This window comes from Heloderma suspectum, chromosome 5 (genome assembly GCF_057233095.1).
Source record: "Heloderma suspectum isolate Gila_16-S chromosome 5, 16-S_ref, whole genome shotgun sequence".
Lineage (NCBI taxonomy): Eukaryota > Metazoa > Chordata > Lepidosauria > Squamata > Helodermatidae > Heloderma > Heloderma suspectum.
In genome coordinates this window covers 156588690-156605038 of record NC_139462.1, presented here as the reverse complement: position 1 = coordinate 156605038, position 16349 = coordinate 156588690, and the positions used below count along the sequence as shown (strand labels likewise).

At 45.9% G+C, this 16349-nt stretch overlaps 1 protein-coding gene across 1 annotated transcript in view; it reads right to left on the bottom strand.

The window, feature by feature from the left end:
- PDE1C (phosphodiesterase 1C) overlaps positions 1-16349 on the bottom strand; it is a 257158-nt gene that overhangs the window by 112249 nt on the left and 128560 nt on the right. The window contains exons 3-4 of the mRNA XM_084859810.1: positions 9129-9242; positions 7135-7317 (exon numbers count right to left, since the gene is read on the bottom strand). Coding sequence (XP_084715936.1) covers positions 7135-7317; positions 9129-9242 — 297 coding nt within the window. The remainder of the gene's footprint in view (positions 1-7134; positions 7318-9128; positions 9243-16349) is intronic.

Genomic DNA, 16349 nt, shown 5'->3' with positions numbered 1-16349 from the left:
TCTAATCAATAGTTTAGCCATAATGTAAAAAAAAAAATGTCATCCGCATTTAGACACCGATTAACACAATTATGAGTCGTCATGTATGACATAAGACAACTGGTGTCATTTGAGTGTTAGCGCCTGAGTTGTTTTATTTATTGAAGGTTATCATGTATTTATTTAATATAAATAATCTAAATGTTACAAAGAATTGTTTTGATCTGAATAGAGTTGTTGTTGTTTCTGTTTTGCATTGTAATGTTTTGTTTGTATGCAGTTCATTTTAGGACCAACCCTAAGGCCTACTCTGCGCATTACGTTCTCTACACAGGTCAATACGATACGTGCATTGGCTTCCTGATACATATATCTGGGTCCAGAATGGGCACTTATGCTTCCATTCACAATTTATAAGGCATATGTTTTCTTGATGCAGTATCTTTCATGTGGATGCAGAGCTTTATGAATTTAGGTTATCACTGATCCCAAGCAACGCCATCGAGTTGGTAACAATTCTTATGCAGCATAAGCTACATAAAGCATTTTATTGCTACATAAGCTGGCTGGCTACATAAGCTGGCTGGCTGAGGTGGCCTGGGAGAGCCAGGGCCTACAGGAGAAGCTGCCACCATCCGGGAAGAGGCGGGCCTGCTGCTGCTGGGCCTGCTGCTGCTGCTGCCGCTGCTGCCGCCGCCGCCAACACTATCACTACTGTGGACTCCTGCCTGGCATTATTTTTAAGGGGATTTTTTAGTTGTTGTTGTTAATTTCTGGGGGATTCTGTTGTGCTTTTAGGGGTGGGCAGCCTGCCTGATAGGCGGGAGCGAGGGGGCATGTGCCCACCTGATGGAGGCAGTGGGGGGAGTGTTGGGGGTCAGAACATACCGAGGCTGGGGGGCAGGCGCTGGCGGAGTGCTAGGGGCAGGCCATGCCAGGTAAGGGGAACAAGGGAGAGATGTGTAGTATCTGTCCCCAGCTCCGGGCCTGTCCAGAACCAAAGAATGGCTGGGGGAGGTGTGACTCCATCTTCTGGCCTTCGTTTGCTGCTCTGCAATGCCAGGTCTGTTACCCAGAAAACCTCCCTCATCCATGACATGATCCTGAATGGGGGTGCAGACCTGGCATGTATTACGGAGACCTGGCTGGCCAAGGCTGCTGCTCCAACCCTTGCAGCCATGTGTCCAGCTGGATTTTCGTATGCACAGCAGCCGAGGGCTGGGGATCGGGGAGGGGGAGTGGCTGTTATCTACTGAGAGTCCTTGGTCTTCACCAGACCCCCTCTCCAGGAGACCAAGATTGCTGAGTGCATGTACTGGAGGTTGGGCCCGAAGGGCAGTCTGGGGATTCTGCTCGTGTACCGTCCACCCCGCTGCACGACTGACTCCCTCGCTGAGGTGCTTGAGGTGGTCTCTGATGTGCGTGTACAGTCCCCTAACTTATTGGTGTTGGGGGACTTCAATGTACATTCAGAGGCCATCCTCACAGGAGCACCTCAGGACTTCATGGAAACCATGGCTTCCTGGGAGCTGCACCATATTCTAACTGGGCCCACCCATGTAGCCGGTCATGCACTAGACCTTGTGTTTGTTTCTGGAGAAGCAGGGAGTGATCTGGAAGTCGGGGTATATCCACCACCCCCTTGTCATGGTCAGATCACTATCTGGTGACGTTAGACTTCTCGGTTCCACAACCCCTCCACAGGGATGGTGGACCCATTAAAATGGTCCGCCCCAGGTGTCTTATGGATCCGAATGGATTCCTGAACGTGCTTGGGGATTCTCTGGGGCACGCCAATGGCCACTCGGTTGAGACCCTGGTGGGTGGGTGGAATGCCGCAATCACTGGGGCATTAGATCGGGTGGCTCCGAAACGCCCTCTCCCCCTCAACAGGGCTCGGACTGCACCATGGTTCAATCCACAGTTATGAGCTCTGAAACAGGAGGTGAGATGGCTAGAGCACCGGTGGCGGAAGTCTCGCTCCAAAGACGATCAGACACAGGCTAGAGCTATATCTTCAGCCTACCGCGTGGTGGTGAAGGCAGCAAAAAAGGAATATTATGCTGCCTCTATCACGTCTGCAGAGTGCTGTCCCAGGGGGCTGTTCGAAGTGGTCCGGAGCCTGGTCAGTCCTGTGGCTCTGGAACCACTGGAGCATTCTAAGGCCTCCTGTGAGGCCTTGGCAAGGCACTTTGCAGATAAAATTCATCAGGTTAGGAGTGTTACTCCACATGCTGTGGATATAGTTAGTGAGCAAGAGGCAGCCTGTGGCAAACCAGTTTAGTGGGATCAGTTCCAGCTTCTTCCTTCTGATGAAGTGGACAAGGTGCTTTCATCTGTAAGGCTGACCACCTGCTTACTTGATCCTTGCCCATCTTGGCTCATTATGGGCTGCAGAGAGAGACTGGGTGAGGGGATCAGGGTGGTGGTAAACACCTCCCTTGAGGAGGGAGTGATGCCATCAGCCCTCAAGGAGGCAGTGATAAGACCACTCTTAAAGAAGCCCTCCTTGGATCCCCAAGTTCTGAACAACATTTGCCCAGTTTCAAATCTGCCATTTTTGGGCAAGGTGATTGAGCGGGTTGTGGTGATGCAGTTGAAGGCACACTTGGAAGAATCCGATTATCTAGACCCATTTCAGTCGGGCTTCAGGCTTGGGCACGGGACAGAAACTGCCTTGATCGCCTTGGTGGATGATATGAGGAGGGCTCTGGATAGGGGTGAATGCTCCTTCCTTGTTCTCCTCGACCTCTCAGCGGCTTTTGATACCGTTGACCACAGTATCCTCCTGGACCGCCTGGAGAGGTTGGGCATTGGAGACACCGTATTGCGGTGGTTCTGGTCCTTCCTCTCTGGCAGGTACCAGACGGTAGAACTGGGAAAGGAGGTTTTGGACCCGTGGCCACTCACTTGTGGGGTGCCACAGGGTTCCATCCTCTCCCCGATGCTATTTAACATCTATGTGAAGCCGCTGGGGGCTATCATCAGGAGGTTTGGGGTGCGGTGTCATCAATATGTGGATGACACGCAGCTCTACCTCTCATTCAAATCTTCACCAAGGTTGTCCAAATGTCTGGAGATGGTGAGTGGCTGGATGGGGAGAAATAAGCTGAAGCTGAACCCTGACAAGACCGAGGTACTTTTGGTGGGAGACAAGAGGAGGCTGAGGGATGTTGACCTGGTGTTGAATGGGGTACAGCTACCCTTGAAAGCCCAGGTCCGCAGCCTGGGGGTCATTTTGGACTCCCAGCTGTCCATTGAGGCTCAGGTGTCAGCTGTGAGCTGGACAGCGCTGTATCAACTCTATCCAATATGGCGGCTGCGCCCCTTCCTTCCCGACCATCTGCTCCCATCAGTAGTACATGCCCTGGTCTCCTCTCGTTTAGACTACTGTAATGTGTTGTACGTGGGGTTACCCCTGAAGATGGTTCGGAAGCTGCAGCTGGTACAGAATGCGGCGGCTCGCCTGATTAAAGGCAGCCACCGGCAAGATCACATCACTCCAGTGCTGAAGGAGTTGCACTGGTTACCAGTTGTTTTCCAGGCCAAATTCAAGGTGTTGGTTTTGACCTTTAAAACCCTATATGGTTCCGGCCCAGCTTATCTTAAGGAGTGCCTCCAGCAACACCAGACAAGCCGCTTAACAAGATCAGCTTCGGATGGCCTTCTCTCTGTCCCATCAGCCAGGACAGCTAGACTGGTGGAGACGAGGGAGAGGGCCTTTTCTGTGGTGGCCCCCACTCTGTGGAACTCCCTCCCTAGGGAACTCCGCCATGCCCGCTCTTTAATGAGCTTCCGCCGTGCATTAAAAACTGGTTGTTCAGGCAGGCATTTGGGGTGGGTTAGGGTATGTTAGAAAATGTTTTATTGTGGAATTCTATTGTTTTAAACTGTTTTATTATATGCTGTACATCGCCCAGAGTGGCTGGGTGACCAGCCAGATGGGCGATTAATAAATTTAATAAATAAATAATAAATTATTACAAATAATAACACTGCAAAAGTAGAAAGGTTCACTTTTAGGTAAGTCAGCCTAACACCATAATAAAAATAATAATGAATCAAAACAATGATGCAAGAAATCCAGTATTCTACCTCTAGTAACAGCTATGCCCAAATGCTTTTTAAAAATGTAGGTCTGAAATTACCTCTAGGCCTCCAAGTATTTAGGGATACTCCAAATACAGTCCTGACCAACTTAATGGATTGAGATAATTTTCTCTTCCATGTATTTGTCTTTTCTGAACTCTTTTATGCTGGTGGCTGTCAATAAGCCCTTAGGGCATAAGTTCCGCAAAAGGAAATCAAACCCAACAACAGTGGATCAACATCCAAGTTGGGATGTGCAATATCAAGTAAAGAAATAATGATTTTCCCAAGCACTTTTCAAATTCATGTAAACCATTCTTATAGCCACAAAAATTCAAAGCAAACAGCTTGTTTCATTTCTAGATACATGCGGAAAACCTGCACATATGACAAACACCAGACATGTTTCAACCATTAAGTGGTCTTCTTTAGGGGTCTAGTGAAACAACAATAGTGGAACAGTTGGTGTCACCACTTGGAGAACAATCCTATAGGCTAGATTCACATCCTCACCCCTCCCTGCCCACTTCCCCCAACATGTCCATTTCTTCCTTTCTGGGACTCTGAGGTCAGAGCTTTCTGCAGTGGCTGGAGGGAACACGGTGGAGAGCTACAGTTGGATCTACTTCTCCGAGGTCAGACCTCTGTCTCCAGCCTCAGAAGGGGGATGCACTGCATCCTATGGCACTTCAAATGTGTTTAGGGGCCATAGGATTGCTATCTTAAAAAACACTATTATACCCATATCAAAGGCAAAAAGTAACAAACAACTGAAATCTTTGCATATCCAGAGTCCCAGACAGCATCTGGACACCACTGTTACACTAATGTTGTTTCACATCACTTGGTAGATTGGGCTGAGAAGCAGGATGCTATTTTTCATGTGTTTATATGAGAAATTGTGACTGTTGAGACATTGAAGCAAAGGGCTGGATGCGCCCGACCTCGTCTGATCTCAGAAGCTAAGCAGGGTCAGCCCTGGTTAGTACTTTGATGGGAGACCACCTGGGAATCAGGCTTCCTGCATTGAGCGGGTGGTTGGACTCAATGGTCTTATAGGCCCCTTCCAACCCTATGATTCTATGATACTACTAGACCACTGAAGAAGACCAATTCATGGTCAAAATGTGTTTGGTGTTTGTCATATATGAGAGATTTCATATTTATTTATTCTAAAGATGTAGCAGGGGTCCCCAACCTTTTTGGGTCAGTTGGCACATTTGGAGTTGTAAGAGAGTGTCATGGGAACTCTCACAAAAAGGCTGTGATGAGATGCGTTGCCCATTCATAAAATGGCTGCCATGGGGGGCATACACTCATTTACCAGAAGGCAAAATGGTGAGACTAAAAGAAAAGTAACTTACCGAAGAACCTAAGTACAAGGCAGAGGTGGGGTCTGAGCTCCAAAACACAAAAGCACCATTTTGAAGCCAAATACAAATGGTCCCAGAGAATGGCACTTTGCTTTGCAGTATGGCAATGACCCAGTTAAAAAAGAATAATTTTTTAAAAATATTTTAAAATAAAATTAAAATCAGAAGAGGCAGGGAGCCTGGTGGGTGCCAAAAGAGAGGTCTGTCAGATCCATTCTGGAGACCCCAGCATCAAGGTGTTTGCTTTTTATTCTTGAGGCTATAAAATTTGTTATACAAATTTGTAAAGTAGGAAATGCATTATTTATTTATTTATTTATTTATTTATATTTATCCATCTATTTTTGATAGTACACATCCTGGCTTGATTTCTGATCCTTTGTAAATCCCACAGGCCAACCACAGTCAATACCAAACTCTAGAGGTTCAGAGGAAGGGAATTCAAGAATTGTGACGTAGCCACCAATAATGGCTATATGCCCTGCCTTGGTACAAAGAAGATACTAATCTTCTCTGACAAACTGAAGCAGTTGTGAAACACAAAGGTGGGGGAGTCGCCTCTGAAGCGGGGGTGGGCCCCTGACCATTTTTGCACCCTTCTGCTGCTGTGTCCGCCCCCACAGAGGAGCAAAAATTTGCAGCAATTTTCCTTGCAAACAAGGCACTTAAGGACTATAAGCATCTACTTCACTTAAGCTTACCGTTTGCTTAAGGTTCGCTTAACGGTGGCTACTAAGGAGAAGGCCTTTTCAGTGGGCTGTGGAATGACCTCCCAGAGAGACTCGCATGGTGCTTACATTGTGGTGTTTTGGGCACCGGGCACCTTTGTATTCTCCCAGCCTTTTTAGCCCTTCAGTTTTAAGCATCGTGTTAGGGTGCAATCCTGTGCACGTTTAGACAGAGAAAAGTCCTACAACTCCCAGTATGACCCAGCCAGCATGGTGCATTTTTAGATGTTTGCACTGCTGCTGGCTTTTACCTTGGTTCCTACTTTGGTTTTACTCTGTTTGAAACTTATGGTTTTATATTACATCTTACTATGTGATTGTATTTTATGGTTTTAAGCTTTGTCTTGTAAATCACCCAGAGAGCTTTGGTTAATAGATGGTATAGAAATGTAATATATAAATTAATTAATATGCTTTAGTAATGGGATCTGGCAGTTTTCATAAGTCTCCTGTAACTAAAGTTAGTGTTTTTTTAGGGGGTTCAAAAATCCGCCCTATTAAATTAATCAACTCATTCTTCTAAAGAACTATTGGGCTCTCCTGGTCATTCGTGTCTACAAAAGATTATTAGTAGCCATAATTTCTGTTTCTTCCCTGCGGCCTCACAAAACAATAGGTTGGATCTAGATTTAGCCATACTTCGAGTAGGCCCATTGAAATCAATGAGATTTAAATTAATATACCATAAGCATGATTAAGTATAGCTCCAACCCATTATAAATGAAAAATAGTTGAAATACAACTGATTATGATGTTGTGGTTGAATTTTGCTAACAGTTCACCTATTTGCTTTGATTTTTATGGATCATAATAACTTCTTTATTTTCAGGTTTCCATTCATAATTTCGCTTCTCCTTTTTTTTATCAACCCCCCCCCCAGGTCAAATACCCTTCATTTGATGTTAAAGGTATAATGTGCAATGTATGATAACTCTTTGAAGAAAAGCAATTAAATCCTCCATTACCTCTCCACAAATATCCCAGCTTGAACTGCATGGACAATGCTTCTGAACCGTGGCTTTTCCTCAGTCCTTCTAAGCATCATCCCCATCTGCCGTGTGAAGGTGGAAGCCAGCCAATCCCGTACCTCCGAGGGCACAGAATCTGACTGGATATCACTGAGCTCATCTTCTGTATCCAACAGACGCCTGTGGGAGGATAGGGGGAGAAATGGTAAATAAAGGTTTCCTAAGAGACCGCATTTCTCCTGCAACATTGTTTACAATTGTCACACATGCAAAACCCCTAAAATCTGTTGGTTGGTGTGTGTGTGTGTGTGTGTTGTTAGTTTAATGAAATGCACAGTTGACATTCAGTTATTTCTGTGGACAAGAGCAGTACGCTCAGATTGCAAACTAGCTCACTTCTAGAGACTCAGAACAATGAAAGACCGCTGCTTTATCTTTCCAGGATTAGTCATGTGTAAGCCTGCAACATTCCAAGGAGTCAATTTTGCATAAGTAGTTGACATGTTTTCAAAACACAATCTGATAATTACAAGATTTTGTATGTGGTAATTTCCTAGGCACTATTTCCTCCCTCCAATTAAATGGGCACCCAATGGAAGCGGATGACTGGTGCCTATTCCATTGTTGTGCCTATCTCAAGGCTCAGGATGAGCAATTACAAGTTGAAAACATTTCCACAAATTGGGAGGGAAAGGAAGGGAGGGAGGGAGGAAGGGAGGGAGGGAACAGCCTGTTTAATAGTGTGACAAACAGATATGAAAAACATCTGCATCAAATTCATCCTTGCACTACTTGCTAGACCCTAGTACCCCAAAAAACAAATTCCCCATCAAGTTTTTCCATGCTTTTCTACAGGAAGCACAACCTTACAACTTACGTTTGAAGTGGTTAAACTATCAGGATCTGGGAAGACCTTTCCAGTAACTCTGGAATAAATGCCAACTCTCTGCCAAAGAAAACTGTGGAAGAAATTCCATTTACCTAGCCATCTTGTAATGTGGATGAGGCCAGGCAGATGAGCCTTCAGGGGAATACTTACAACAGGGATGGGTAGACTTTAGGCTTGAGGGATCTACTTGGTTTTTCACTATGACCCTGAGGTCCACCAGCCAAAGCCAGGTGCAAAATAGTGGCACTGAAAGGCAGACATCAAATTGCAGACTGAAGTGCATCTGAGCACATGCTCAGTCCAGTATTGGAATGCTCACACAAATCCTTTCACACACAAATGTATGTTTGTTCTTTCCCTATGTTTTTTTTATTATTATTTCAGCAGCTTTTTGCTGTTAAACCATTGGGAGTCAAAACCGCTTACTGATCTACTGCAAATCACCCAGAAATCTCCCAGTCAATTCTGATCACCTTCTGCCCACCCCAACCTACAATACTGTGTCTTTTGGGGATAGAGGATTTACATCTCATAAAAGATGTGTGTGAACTGCAGGGAAGTTGGGATGGCTGTAGCTCACTTAGGTGGGAAAAAGTATCTGCGAACTTCGGCATAATGTCATGGAAATAATATTTTAAGTTTTCATTCTTCAACACTTTTACTTATTAAGTTCATGGTATTTCTAGAAACATGGACTTCTCTTTCTTTATTAAAAGTAATATTGAAAATACTTGTGTGACACACTGAGGGCAGTATCCAGTGCTGCCCAAGCACCAGTGGGGCCTACCTCCAGCACAATGGGGGTTTAGTGCTTCAGACAGGAACTGGAAACGAGCAGAAACGCTCACTTCTGGAATGGGGCAGGTCAACAGAGCTCACATAACAGATCTCTGCCAACCTGTCCTGGTCTGGAAATGAGCAAATCATTGAGCAAATCATTGTATGAAGCACTAAATTGCTGTTCCACAAGAGGTAGGTCCTGCTCGCGTAATGGAATCGATGAGAGCACAGCAGCCCCATTGGAATCCAAGGAACAGGGTGAGGTATAAAGCTAAAAAAAATAATTAAAAAATGCATCAATTTACTGAAACAGTTGTCTCACCTGGTTTCATCAATGTACACAGATTCAAGCACGGTAGCTGCATATTCCAAGTTCTTTTTTAAGTCAACAACAGAAGCCTCTCCTCTCTCTAGCTGCTTTACCAAAGATCGCAACCTATGAGAAGAAAATGAGAATTTGATTTGCACAAATCCATCAAAGGAGTCCAAGTTAATTTCTCACACAAAATCTACACTTTCCTGATGAACACTCATATTCACATCATATGGAGGCTAGAATATGACCGAATAAGTTATCTAGGCAACCACAGCACACACACAGACACTGAGCAGTCTGAATTAATCTACAACCTTACACAACTTGCTTCCCTGCCTCCCAGGTAGAAGGCAACCTTTTAAAAAAGCATCTCCATTCTTTCAAGATGGCTTTTTTATAGGCCCATCTAAAATGTGCAGGCATCGAGAGCATTTTGTATCCTGTAATCAGGGGTGGAGAAACTGTGGCCCTCCAGATGATGTTGGATTCCAAGTCCCATCAGCCCCAGTCAGCATGGCCAATGGTCAGGGATGATGGGAGTTGTAGCCCAACAACATCTTGAGGGCCACAGGTTCCCCACACCTTACACCATGTTAAAATACCAGAAGATGAAAGAGAAGATACTAGCTGAGCAATCTGAGACTCACAGCTAGTATTACTAATACAATATTAAAGCGTCCATTTAGTAGCTTTGAGTTTACCATCTGGCCTGAGTAACGAACAGAAATACAATGAGTCACCATCTTTGCTTAGCTGGTGAATGCTTCAAGGAAAGAGGCAGCTGTGCCAGCTCCATACATTACTACTACAACATATCCTAGCAATTAGAACTAGGTGAGCGGATGTTAAGATATGGATAACAGTGGAGATCCTGCTCCAGTCATTCACTCTTTTCTCCATTCATTATCTCTTCCATTTCAGAGAAATGGAATCTAATATCTAACATCTCTGTTTTCCATCCCCTACTCTGAGTCATGCTATCTCCAGAAGCAAAAACCAAAGAAGTACAAGATGGCTTCCAAAACTGTTTGGAGCCAAGAGGTGCAGAAAGGTTTATTAACAAATTGGTTATCGTTGCCTCTTTATTATGGTCATAAGACCCATTCAATTGAGAATATAGAACACAAATAGCAGAACACAAAAAATACAATTTCTCCAATGTTGCTAATATTGTAACATTTTCCGAAGTTGTTTTTAGTTATATGTTGTTTGTGTATATTGTCTGTGTGCTTTTATGTAAATGGTTTTTAAACTCTGCATATTTAGGCATGGCGGAGAATTCTGCCATGGATCTCGGTGAGGCCGATTGCCAGCGCATTTGGCCCCCCGAAATCTATGGCGGAACAAATATTTACATAGCCTATCATGGGCCAGCATAGGGACGCAAATGGCGTCCCCTACACAGGATGCCATTTGCGTCCGCAGCAGCCCGGCAGAGGCTGGAGGCCCCACTGTGGGTTGGCCTGGCCAGTGGCTCTGCAGCCTGGCTGAGGAGCAGAGCCAGCTGGGCAGGATTCTGGGGAGGAGGAACAGATCGCCTTCCCCCCCATCGAGGATTCCGGGGGCAGGAACGGATCGCCTCCCCCCACCTGCGGAACCCGGCGGAGCCAGATAAGCGGAGTTTTGTACACCCCTAACCATATTGTATTTTAATGTTTTAACTTCTGTAAACTGCCCAGAGAGCTTTGGCTATGGGGCGGTGCAGAAATGTTAATAATAATAATAATAATAATAATAATAATAATAATAATAATAATAATAATACAGCCAGTCAGTCAGTCAGTCAGTGGAATTCTTATAACCCTGCCAATGAGAAAAAAAAGTTAGACACCTGTTCAGTAATACATGGGACCTTATCTGATAGACAATGCACTGCCAGTCTTTCATCTGGGTGCCCTGGTAAACTAATCAAAAGTGGGTAAATTATACGACTTCTCAAAGCAGTGTAGAAATTACAATATAAAAGTACATGAGTCAGTGTCTCGGGAATTCCTGCCCCACATGGGCACAATCTACTTTGGAATGGAATTTTCAGAAATCTGCCGTGAGGTACTACAATTGGTAGAACAGTAAATCTTGCAAGTATAAATGCTCCACAAGCTTGTATATTCTTAAGAGAAATCAAATAAGACGGTGAAGACCATAACTGGGCAGAACCCTATGAGCCATGGGGGAACAAGTCCTGTTTGCCAGAGAGTATAGGTTTTCGGTTTCAATATTATATCATCTTTGAGTCCAAACTTGAAAAGCTTGCTGTTGCTCCACAAATTGGTTATCAGATTTCTCAAGGTGCCTTACAACAGCTGTGCTCTTTCTTCAGAGGAAATGAGTCAATTAGTAATAGAACAGTTGAAACTAGCACTTCAAAGGAATATAGGAAGCTGCCATATACTGAGTCAGACCACCTGTCCATCTAAGCCCAGGACTGTCCACACGGACTGCAGGTGGCTCTCCAGAGTTTCCGGCAGGATCCTTTCCTAGCCCTGCCTGGAGATGCCGGGGATCGAACCTGGGACCTTCTGCGTGCAAAGCAGGGGCTCCACCACTGAGCTATGGACTCTCCCTGAGCTACAGTCTCACCAGCGAGCTCTGCCCACCACTCCAACCGTACTTTAGTAGAATTCATTAGGTAGCAAAGCTTCCTTCTCAAATTCATTCGCTAGCAAAGCTTCTATCTCTAGCTTTGACAAATGATGTGTAAGCAATTTCCTTTTACAATTACAACTCTTCACACTGCATTGGGTGATGTTATGCATGGCCCACTGGCTACTGGGAGCAGATATTGAGGGGGGACATGAGGATTTCAGTGGAAAAGGGGGCCTCAGAAGCCGTGGTGCCCATTTCCAGGTATTTGGGTGCCTCAGGGCAGTAACAGCCACTGCCCTCCACCTCCTCTCCCCGTCCCCCAGGGGCCACTCTCCTCTTCTTTTACTCCCCAGTGCCACCACTCTCCTCCTCCCCTTCTTCTCTTCCCTAACCTCCGGCTGCAGCTACCCTTCTTCTCTTCACCCCACCTCGCCCTCAATGTCTCGCTTTAAGGAGTCCTTCCCCTCAATTCTAGCCAAGGTAGACTACCTGTCCTGCCATGGCACAGCCACCTTCAAGGCCACCTCACCCAGAATCCCTTGCTCACTTTGAGGAAAGACTGTTAAAGTGAAGTATTTGGGCCAGGCAAGCTCTCTGGATTGCTGTACCAGCTACTTTCCTAATGGCAAGTGCTGCAGCAGGGAAGCAGTCAACAAGGCTTCCCAGAGAGGTAAGGAGGAGGAGCCAGGGTGCCACCACCTTAGAGTAGTTGTTTGACACCCTCATAATTTTCTGCCCCAGTTCACACACACACACACACACACACACTGAGTTGGCCCTGGGTGGGTATATGAAAACTCCCAGATAGCTCAGGGTATCCTGCCCCATATTGCTTTTGCTTAATAATGAAAATACAGAATGTAATCGATACTACAAATAGCATGGGAGACCTGAGGCAAAAGTAGAGAATCTCACGTTTGTATTTCTATGTCTTTTATGCAATTGGCTAAACATCCCCCTGCAGCTTTGTTCTGCAGAGTGTTCAACATTCATATACAATAGAGGGAGAATGAATAGCTGTAACACTGTGGCACTAGCATCCATCTTACAAGATGAGATGTGGCTCACAGCGCATCAATCACTGGGCAAACAGGAGAGGGGCTCTGAAACAGAACAGTGTGTTTCACATCCACAAAAAACGATGTTGCCTTTTCTCACCATTTGTTATCTATAAACGCCTCTATGATTTATCAAGCAGAGGCACTATCAGCGGCTTCATGCTTTCAGTGAAAGTGAGTCCATTGCCATCTTCTCTTTTCATGTGATAAATGCTTTTAAAGCACGAGGGAAGCTGTTTAGAATAAATCATAGATTGTTCATGGCAGCAGATGCAGATCTCTCAAATTACTTCAAGTCTCTACTGCATTTCGGCTATGTTTGGGGGCAAAAACATGGCTGGAAATTATGGGAGTTGCAGTCCAACACATCTGGAGGGCACTAGGTTGGGAAAGATTGACTTAGCGTACAATAGATTGTGACAACCCATTGGTTTACAGAGCAATCCTATGGCTCCCAGGCAGCAGCTACAGAGCCATGGGAAGGTAGATCTCCTCCGCTGCCGTAGACAGAGTTACAGCGATGAAGGAGGAGATCCAAACATGAATTTTCCCACCACCACCACAGAAAACTCAGAGGCAGATACTATTCTGAAGAGATATCAGAGAGAGAGAAAAGGGGGCGGGACAGTAGGCAGGGAGGAGGAGAGGCCTGGGTCCGTTTGATCCAAGAGCCTCTCTGTCGCCATTCCCACCCACTCCCTGGCAAACACACTAGACAAGCTGAGATGCCCATCTAGCTTTAAAAAATTAAAACTAAATAGAGGGTGGAGGGCCTGTAAAAACCTCCGTCCTCCTCCCACCCTGCCTGGCTATCCCTTAGGATTTCACTCTTAGTATCCTAAGGCAAAACATACTTAAGCATAGCTGGGAATTCTAGTGTGCAATAGAGATGTAACATTCCCAGAAAATTGAAGCTGTGGGGAAAGAAACTGGTATTGGTCCCTCCCCACCTTTTGTGGAAAAAATGAATGTAAGGGAGAAACGGAAATATATTCAATACTTACTTTCTTATCTAACCTATTTTTACTACTTTCGGAACATGAAATGTAACTTAATAGGTGACATCGTATGGCTTAATAATTGGTTATGAAGCTGTTCTGTTTTATTGTTTTATTTTTGTTGCTGTAAGTTGTTCCTATTTATTATGTCACATTACATAGTATATGTATTTTAGCTGTGGCTGTTATTGTATTTTGTGTGTAAACTGCTTAGAGATTTTATTATATTGTGCTATGTAAGTATTATGAATACATATATTTATGAAACTGTAAAGTACAGCTTCCATAATTTGATTCAAATAGTGAGAGATGGAAGCATGAACCGACGTACCTGAAGTTTCCTAAGAGTATCATAACTTGGGGCAGTTGGAAAAATAGAATGAAATAAGAGAATTATAAGAAATAGTATCAACTCTTCCACAGGTTTGTTTATTCTTTGATTCCTTGCATGTATTTTCGTTAATCAGCTTATTTCATTTCAGGCTGAAGATTGAATAACTGAATGCAAACGACAAGTTGAGTCAGCAGGACTGGCTCCAGCTTTTGGGGGGCCTTGGGCGGGCTGACCTCGCAGGGGCTGCAGCGCTGACTTTGGCCCAATGCCTGCCGCCACTTGCCCCTCCCTTCCTCGTGTGGGGGAGGCTGGTTGCTCCCCTTATAGCACTCATCAGCAAGTGGGGTTGCCCAGCAAAAGCAGGGGCCCATTCCAGAGCTGCTGCTGCCAGGTCAACCACTTGTAAGCCAGCGAGCACCACAGGGGTGGAGTCGGGCAGCTGCTAGCTTCCCCCTTGCGTTGCTCACGAACCAGCTTCCTCGGGGCACTGGATGGGCCCCTGCCATCGCATAGACCTGCTCTTGTAGACAGCAAGAACCGAACATGTACATCCACCTGCCTTTTCCAAATGAGCACAGCTCCTCAGAGTGCAAGAGCAGCCAAATTCAGGAGCCAACCAAGTCTACTTATTTTTAATTAATGCAACTTCTTTGCATTTTATGCTTGCAGATTCAAGCAATGGATGGGCTTTGGAGCTCATTAGTGAGAATAAGAACATATGTTAACTCAGAAGGATCTGAGGACTGGATTTGGATATTAACCTGAACAGGGAAGCACGGACTCAGCTTTCCAACTTTTTTTACAGGAACCACTTTGTTGCTGTCTGTCTCTTGGGTTCTAAATGCTGGGCTTGTCTGCTAACAGTAAGACTCAGACACTTGGTAGGCCTATCATGGATTCCAACAGTCCAACTGGATTCTGGCCACCTCTCTTTTTTTCTCCCTTTCCCTTGTGAGCAGATGTGAGAGATCAATGAGCAAAGACTACAGAGAACTAGGCTCATCGGGATAGTCTAGGTAGGGATGTCAGAGAAATCCACTGTGGATTCAAATGAGGCCGGAATCTTTGGAATCCAGCCTCCAGAATCTGCAGCGGAACGGCCCCACTTACCTCCACTCCAGGAGGATTCCCTGTGGAACGGCACTTGGCTTTAGGCTTAACCGGACCCATTCTCCTCTGCGCCGATCACCATGTTGCTTTAAAAAATGGTGATCGGCAGGATGTGCCCATAGACTTATATGCAAAATAGAGCCACGAATCTTCCATGTAAGTCTGTAAAAAATGGCAATTGGCAGGATGTGCCCATAGACATATACACAAAATAGAGCCGTGAATCTTGCATATAAGTCTATGGGCACATCCTGCCAATCACCATTTTTTAAAGACTTATATGCAAGATTCACAGCTCTATTTTGTGTATAAGTCTATGGGCACATCCTGCCAATTGCCATTTTTTTAAGCAACATGGCGATCGGCATGGAGGCAAACAAGTCCAGGTAAGCGGCCCTCAAGCCAGGCGGCTCTGCAGAATCCTCACGGAGCAGAGCCTCTCTGGAGGATTCCAGGGGGGAGAAGGAACAGATTGCCTTCCCCCCAAGGTGGATTCCCCACTGGAATGGATGGTGGGGAATCCGTACATCCCTAAGTCTAGGTGGAATTGCCAAATTCAGCTAGGGATGTATGAAACAGCTACCTGGCTCTGCACCGGGCAATCCGCGGTGGGGGGGTGGTGCTCCATCCCTCCCCCCGGAATCCTGCCCAGCTGGCTCCACTCCACGGCCAAGCCGCAGAGCCGCCAGCCAGCTCCGGCCGGCCGCCTGCAGCTGGACATCCAGCCGCTGGGCAGCCCTGCAGGGACACAAATGGCAGCTGTCATAGCTGCCGCCATTTGCGTCCCTGTATTGAGCCGTGATAGGCTACGTAAATACTTACGTAGCCTATCACGGCCTCTGCAGGGATGCAAATGGCATCCCTGCGTTAGCCATGATAGGCTACGTAAGTATTTACGTAGCCTATCATGGCTATGAAGAGGAGGAAGCGAATGGCGGCCGCAGGACGGCTGCCATTCGCAAAGCAGCACTGACGGGAGCAGGTAAGTGCTCCGTTTCGCACACCTTTCATGGGTTGGGGGGGCGGGGGCTTCATTCCGTGACGGATTTTGGGGGGCCAAATGCACTGGCATCCGGCCTCACCGAGATCCGTCGCGGAATTCTCTGGCATCCCTAAATTCAGCATAGTACATGACGCCTGC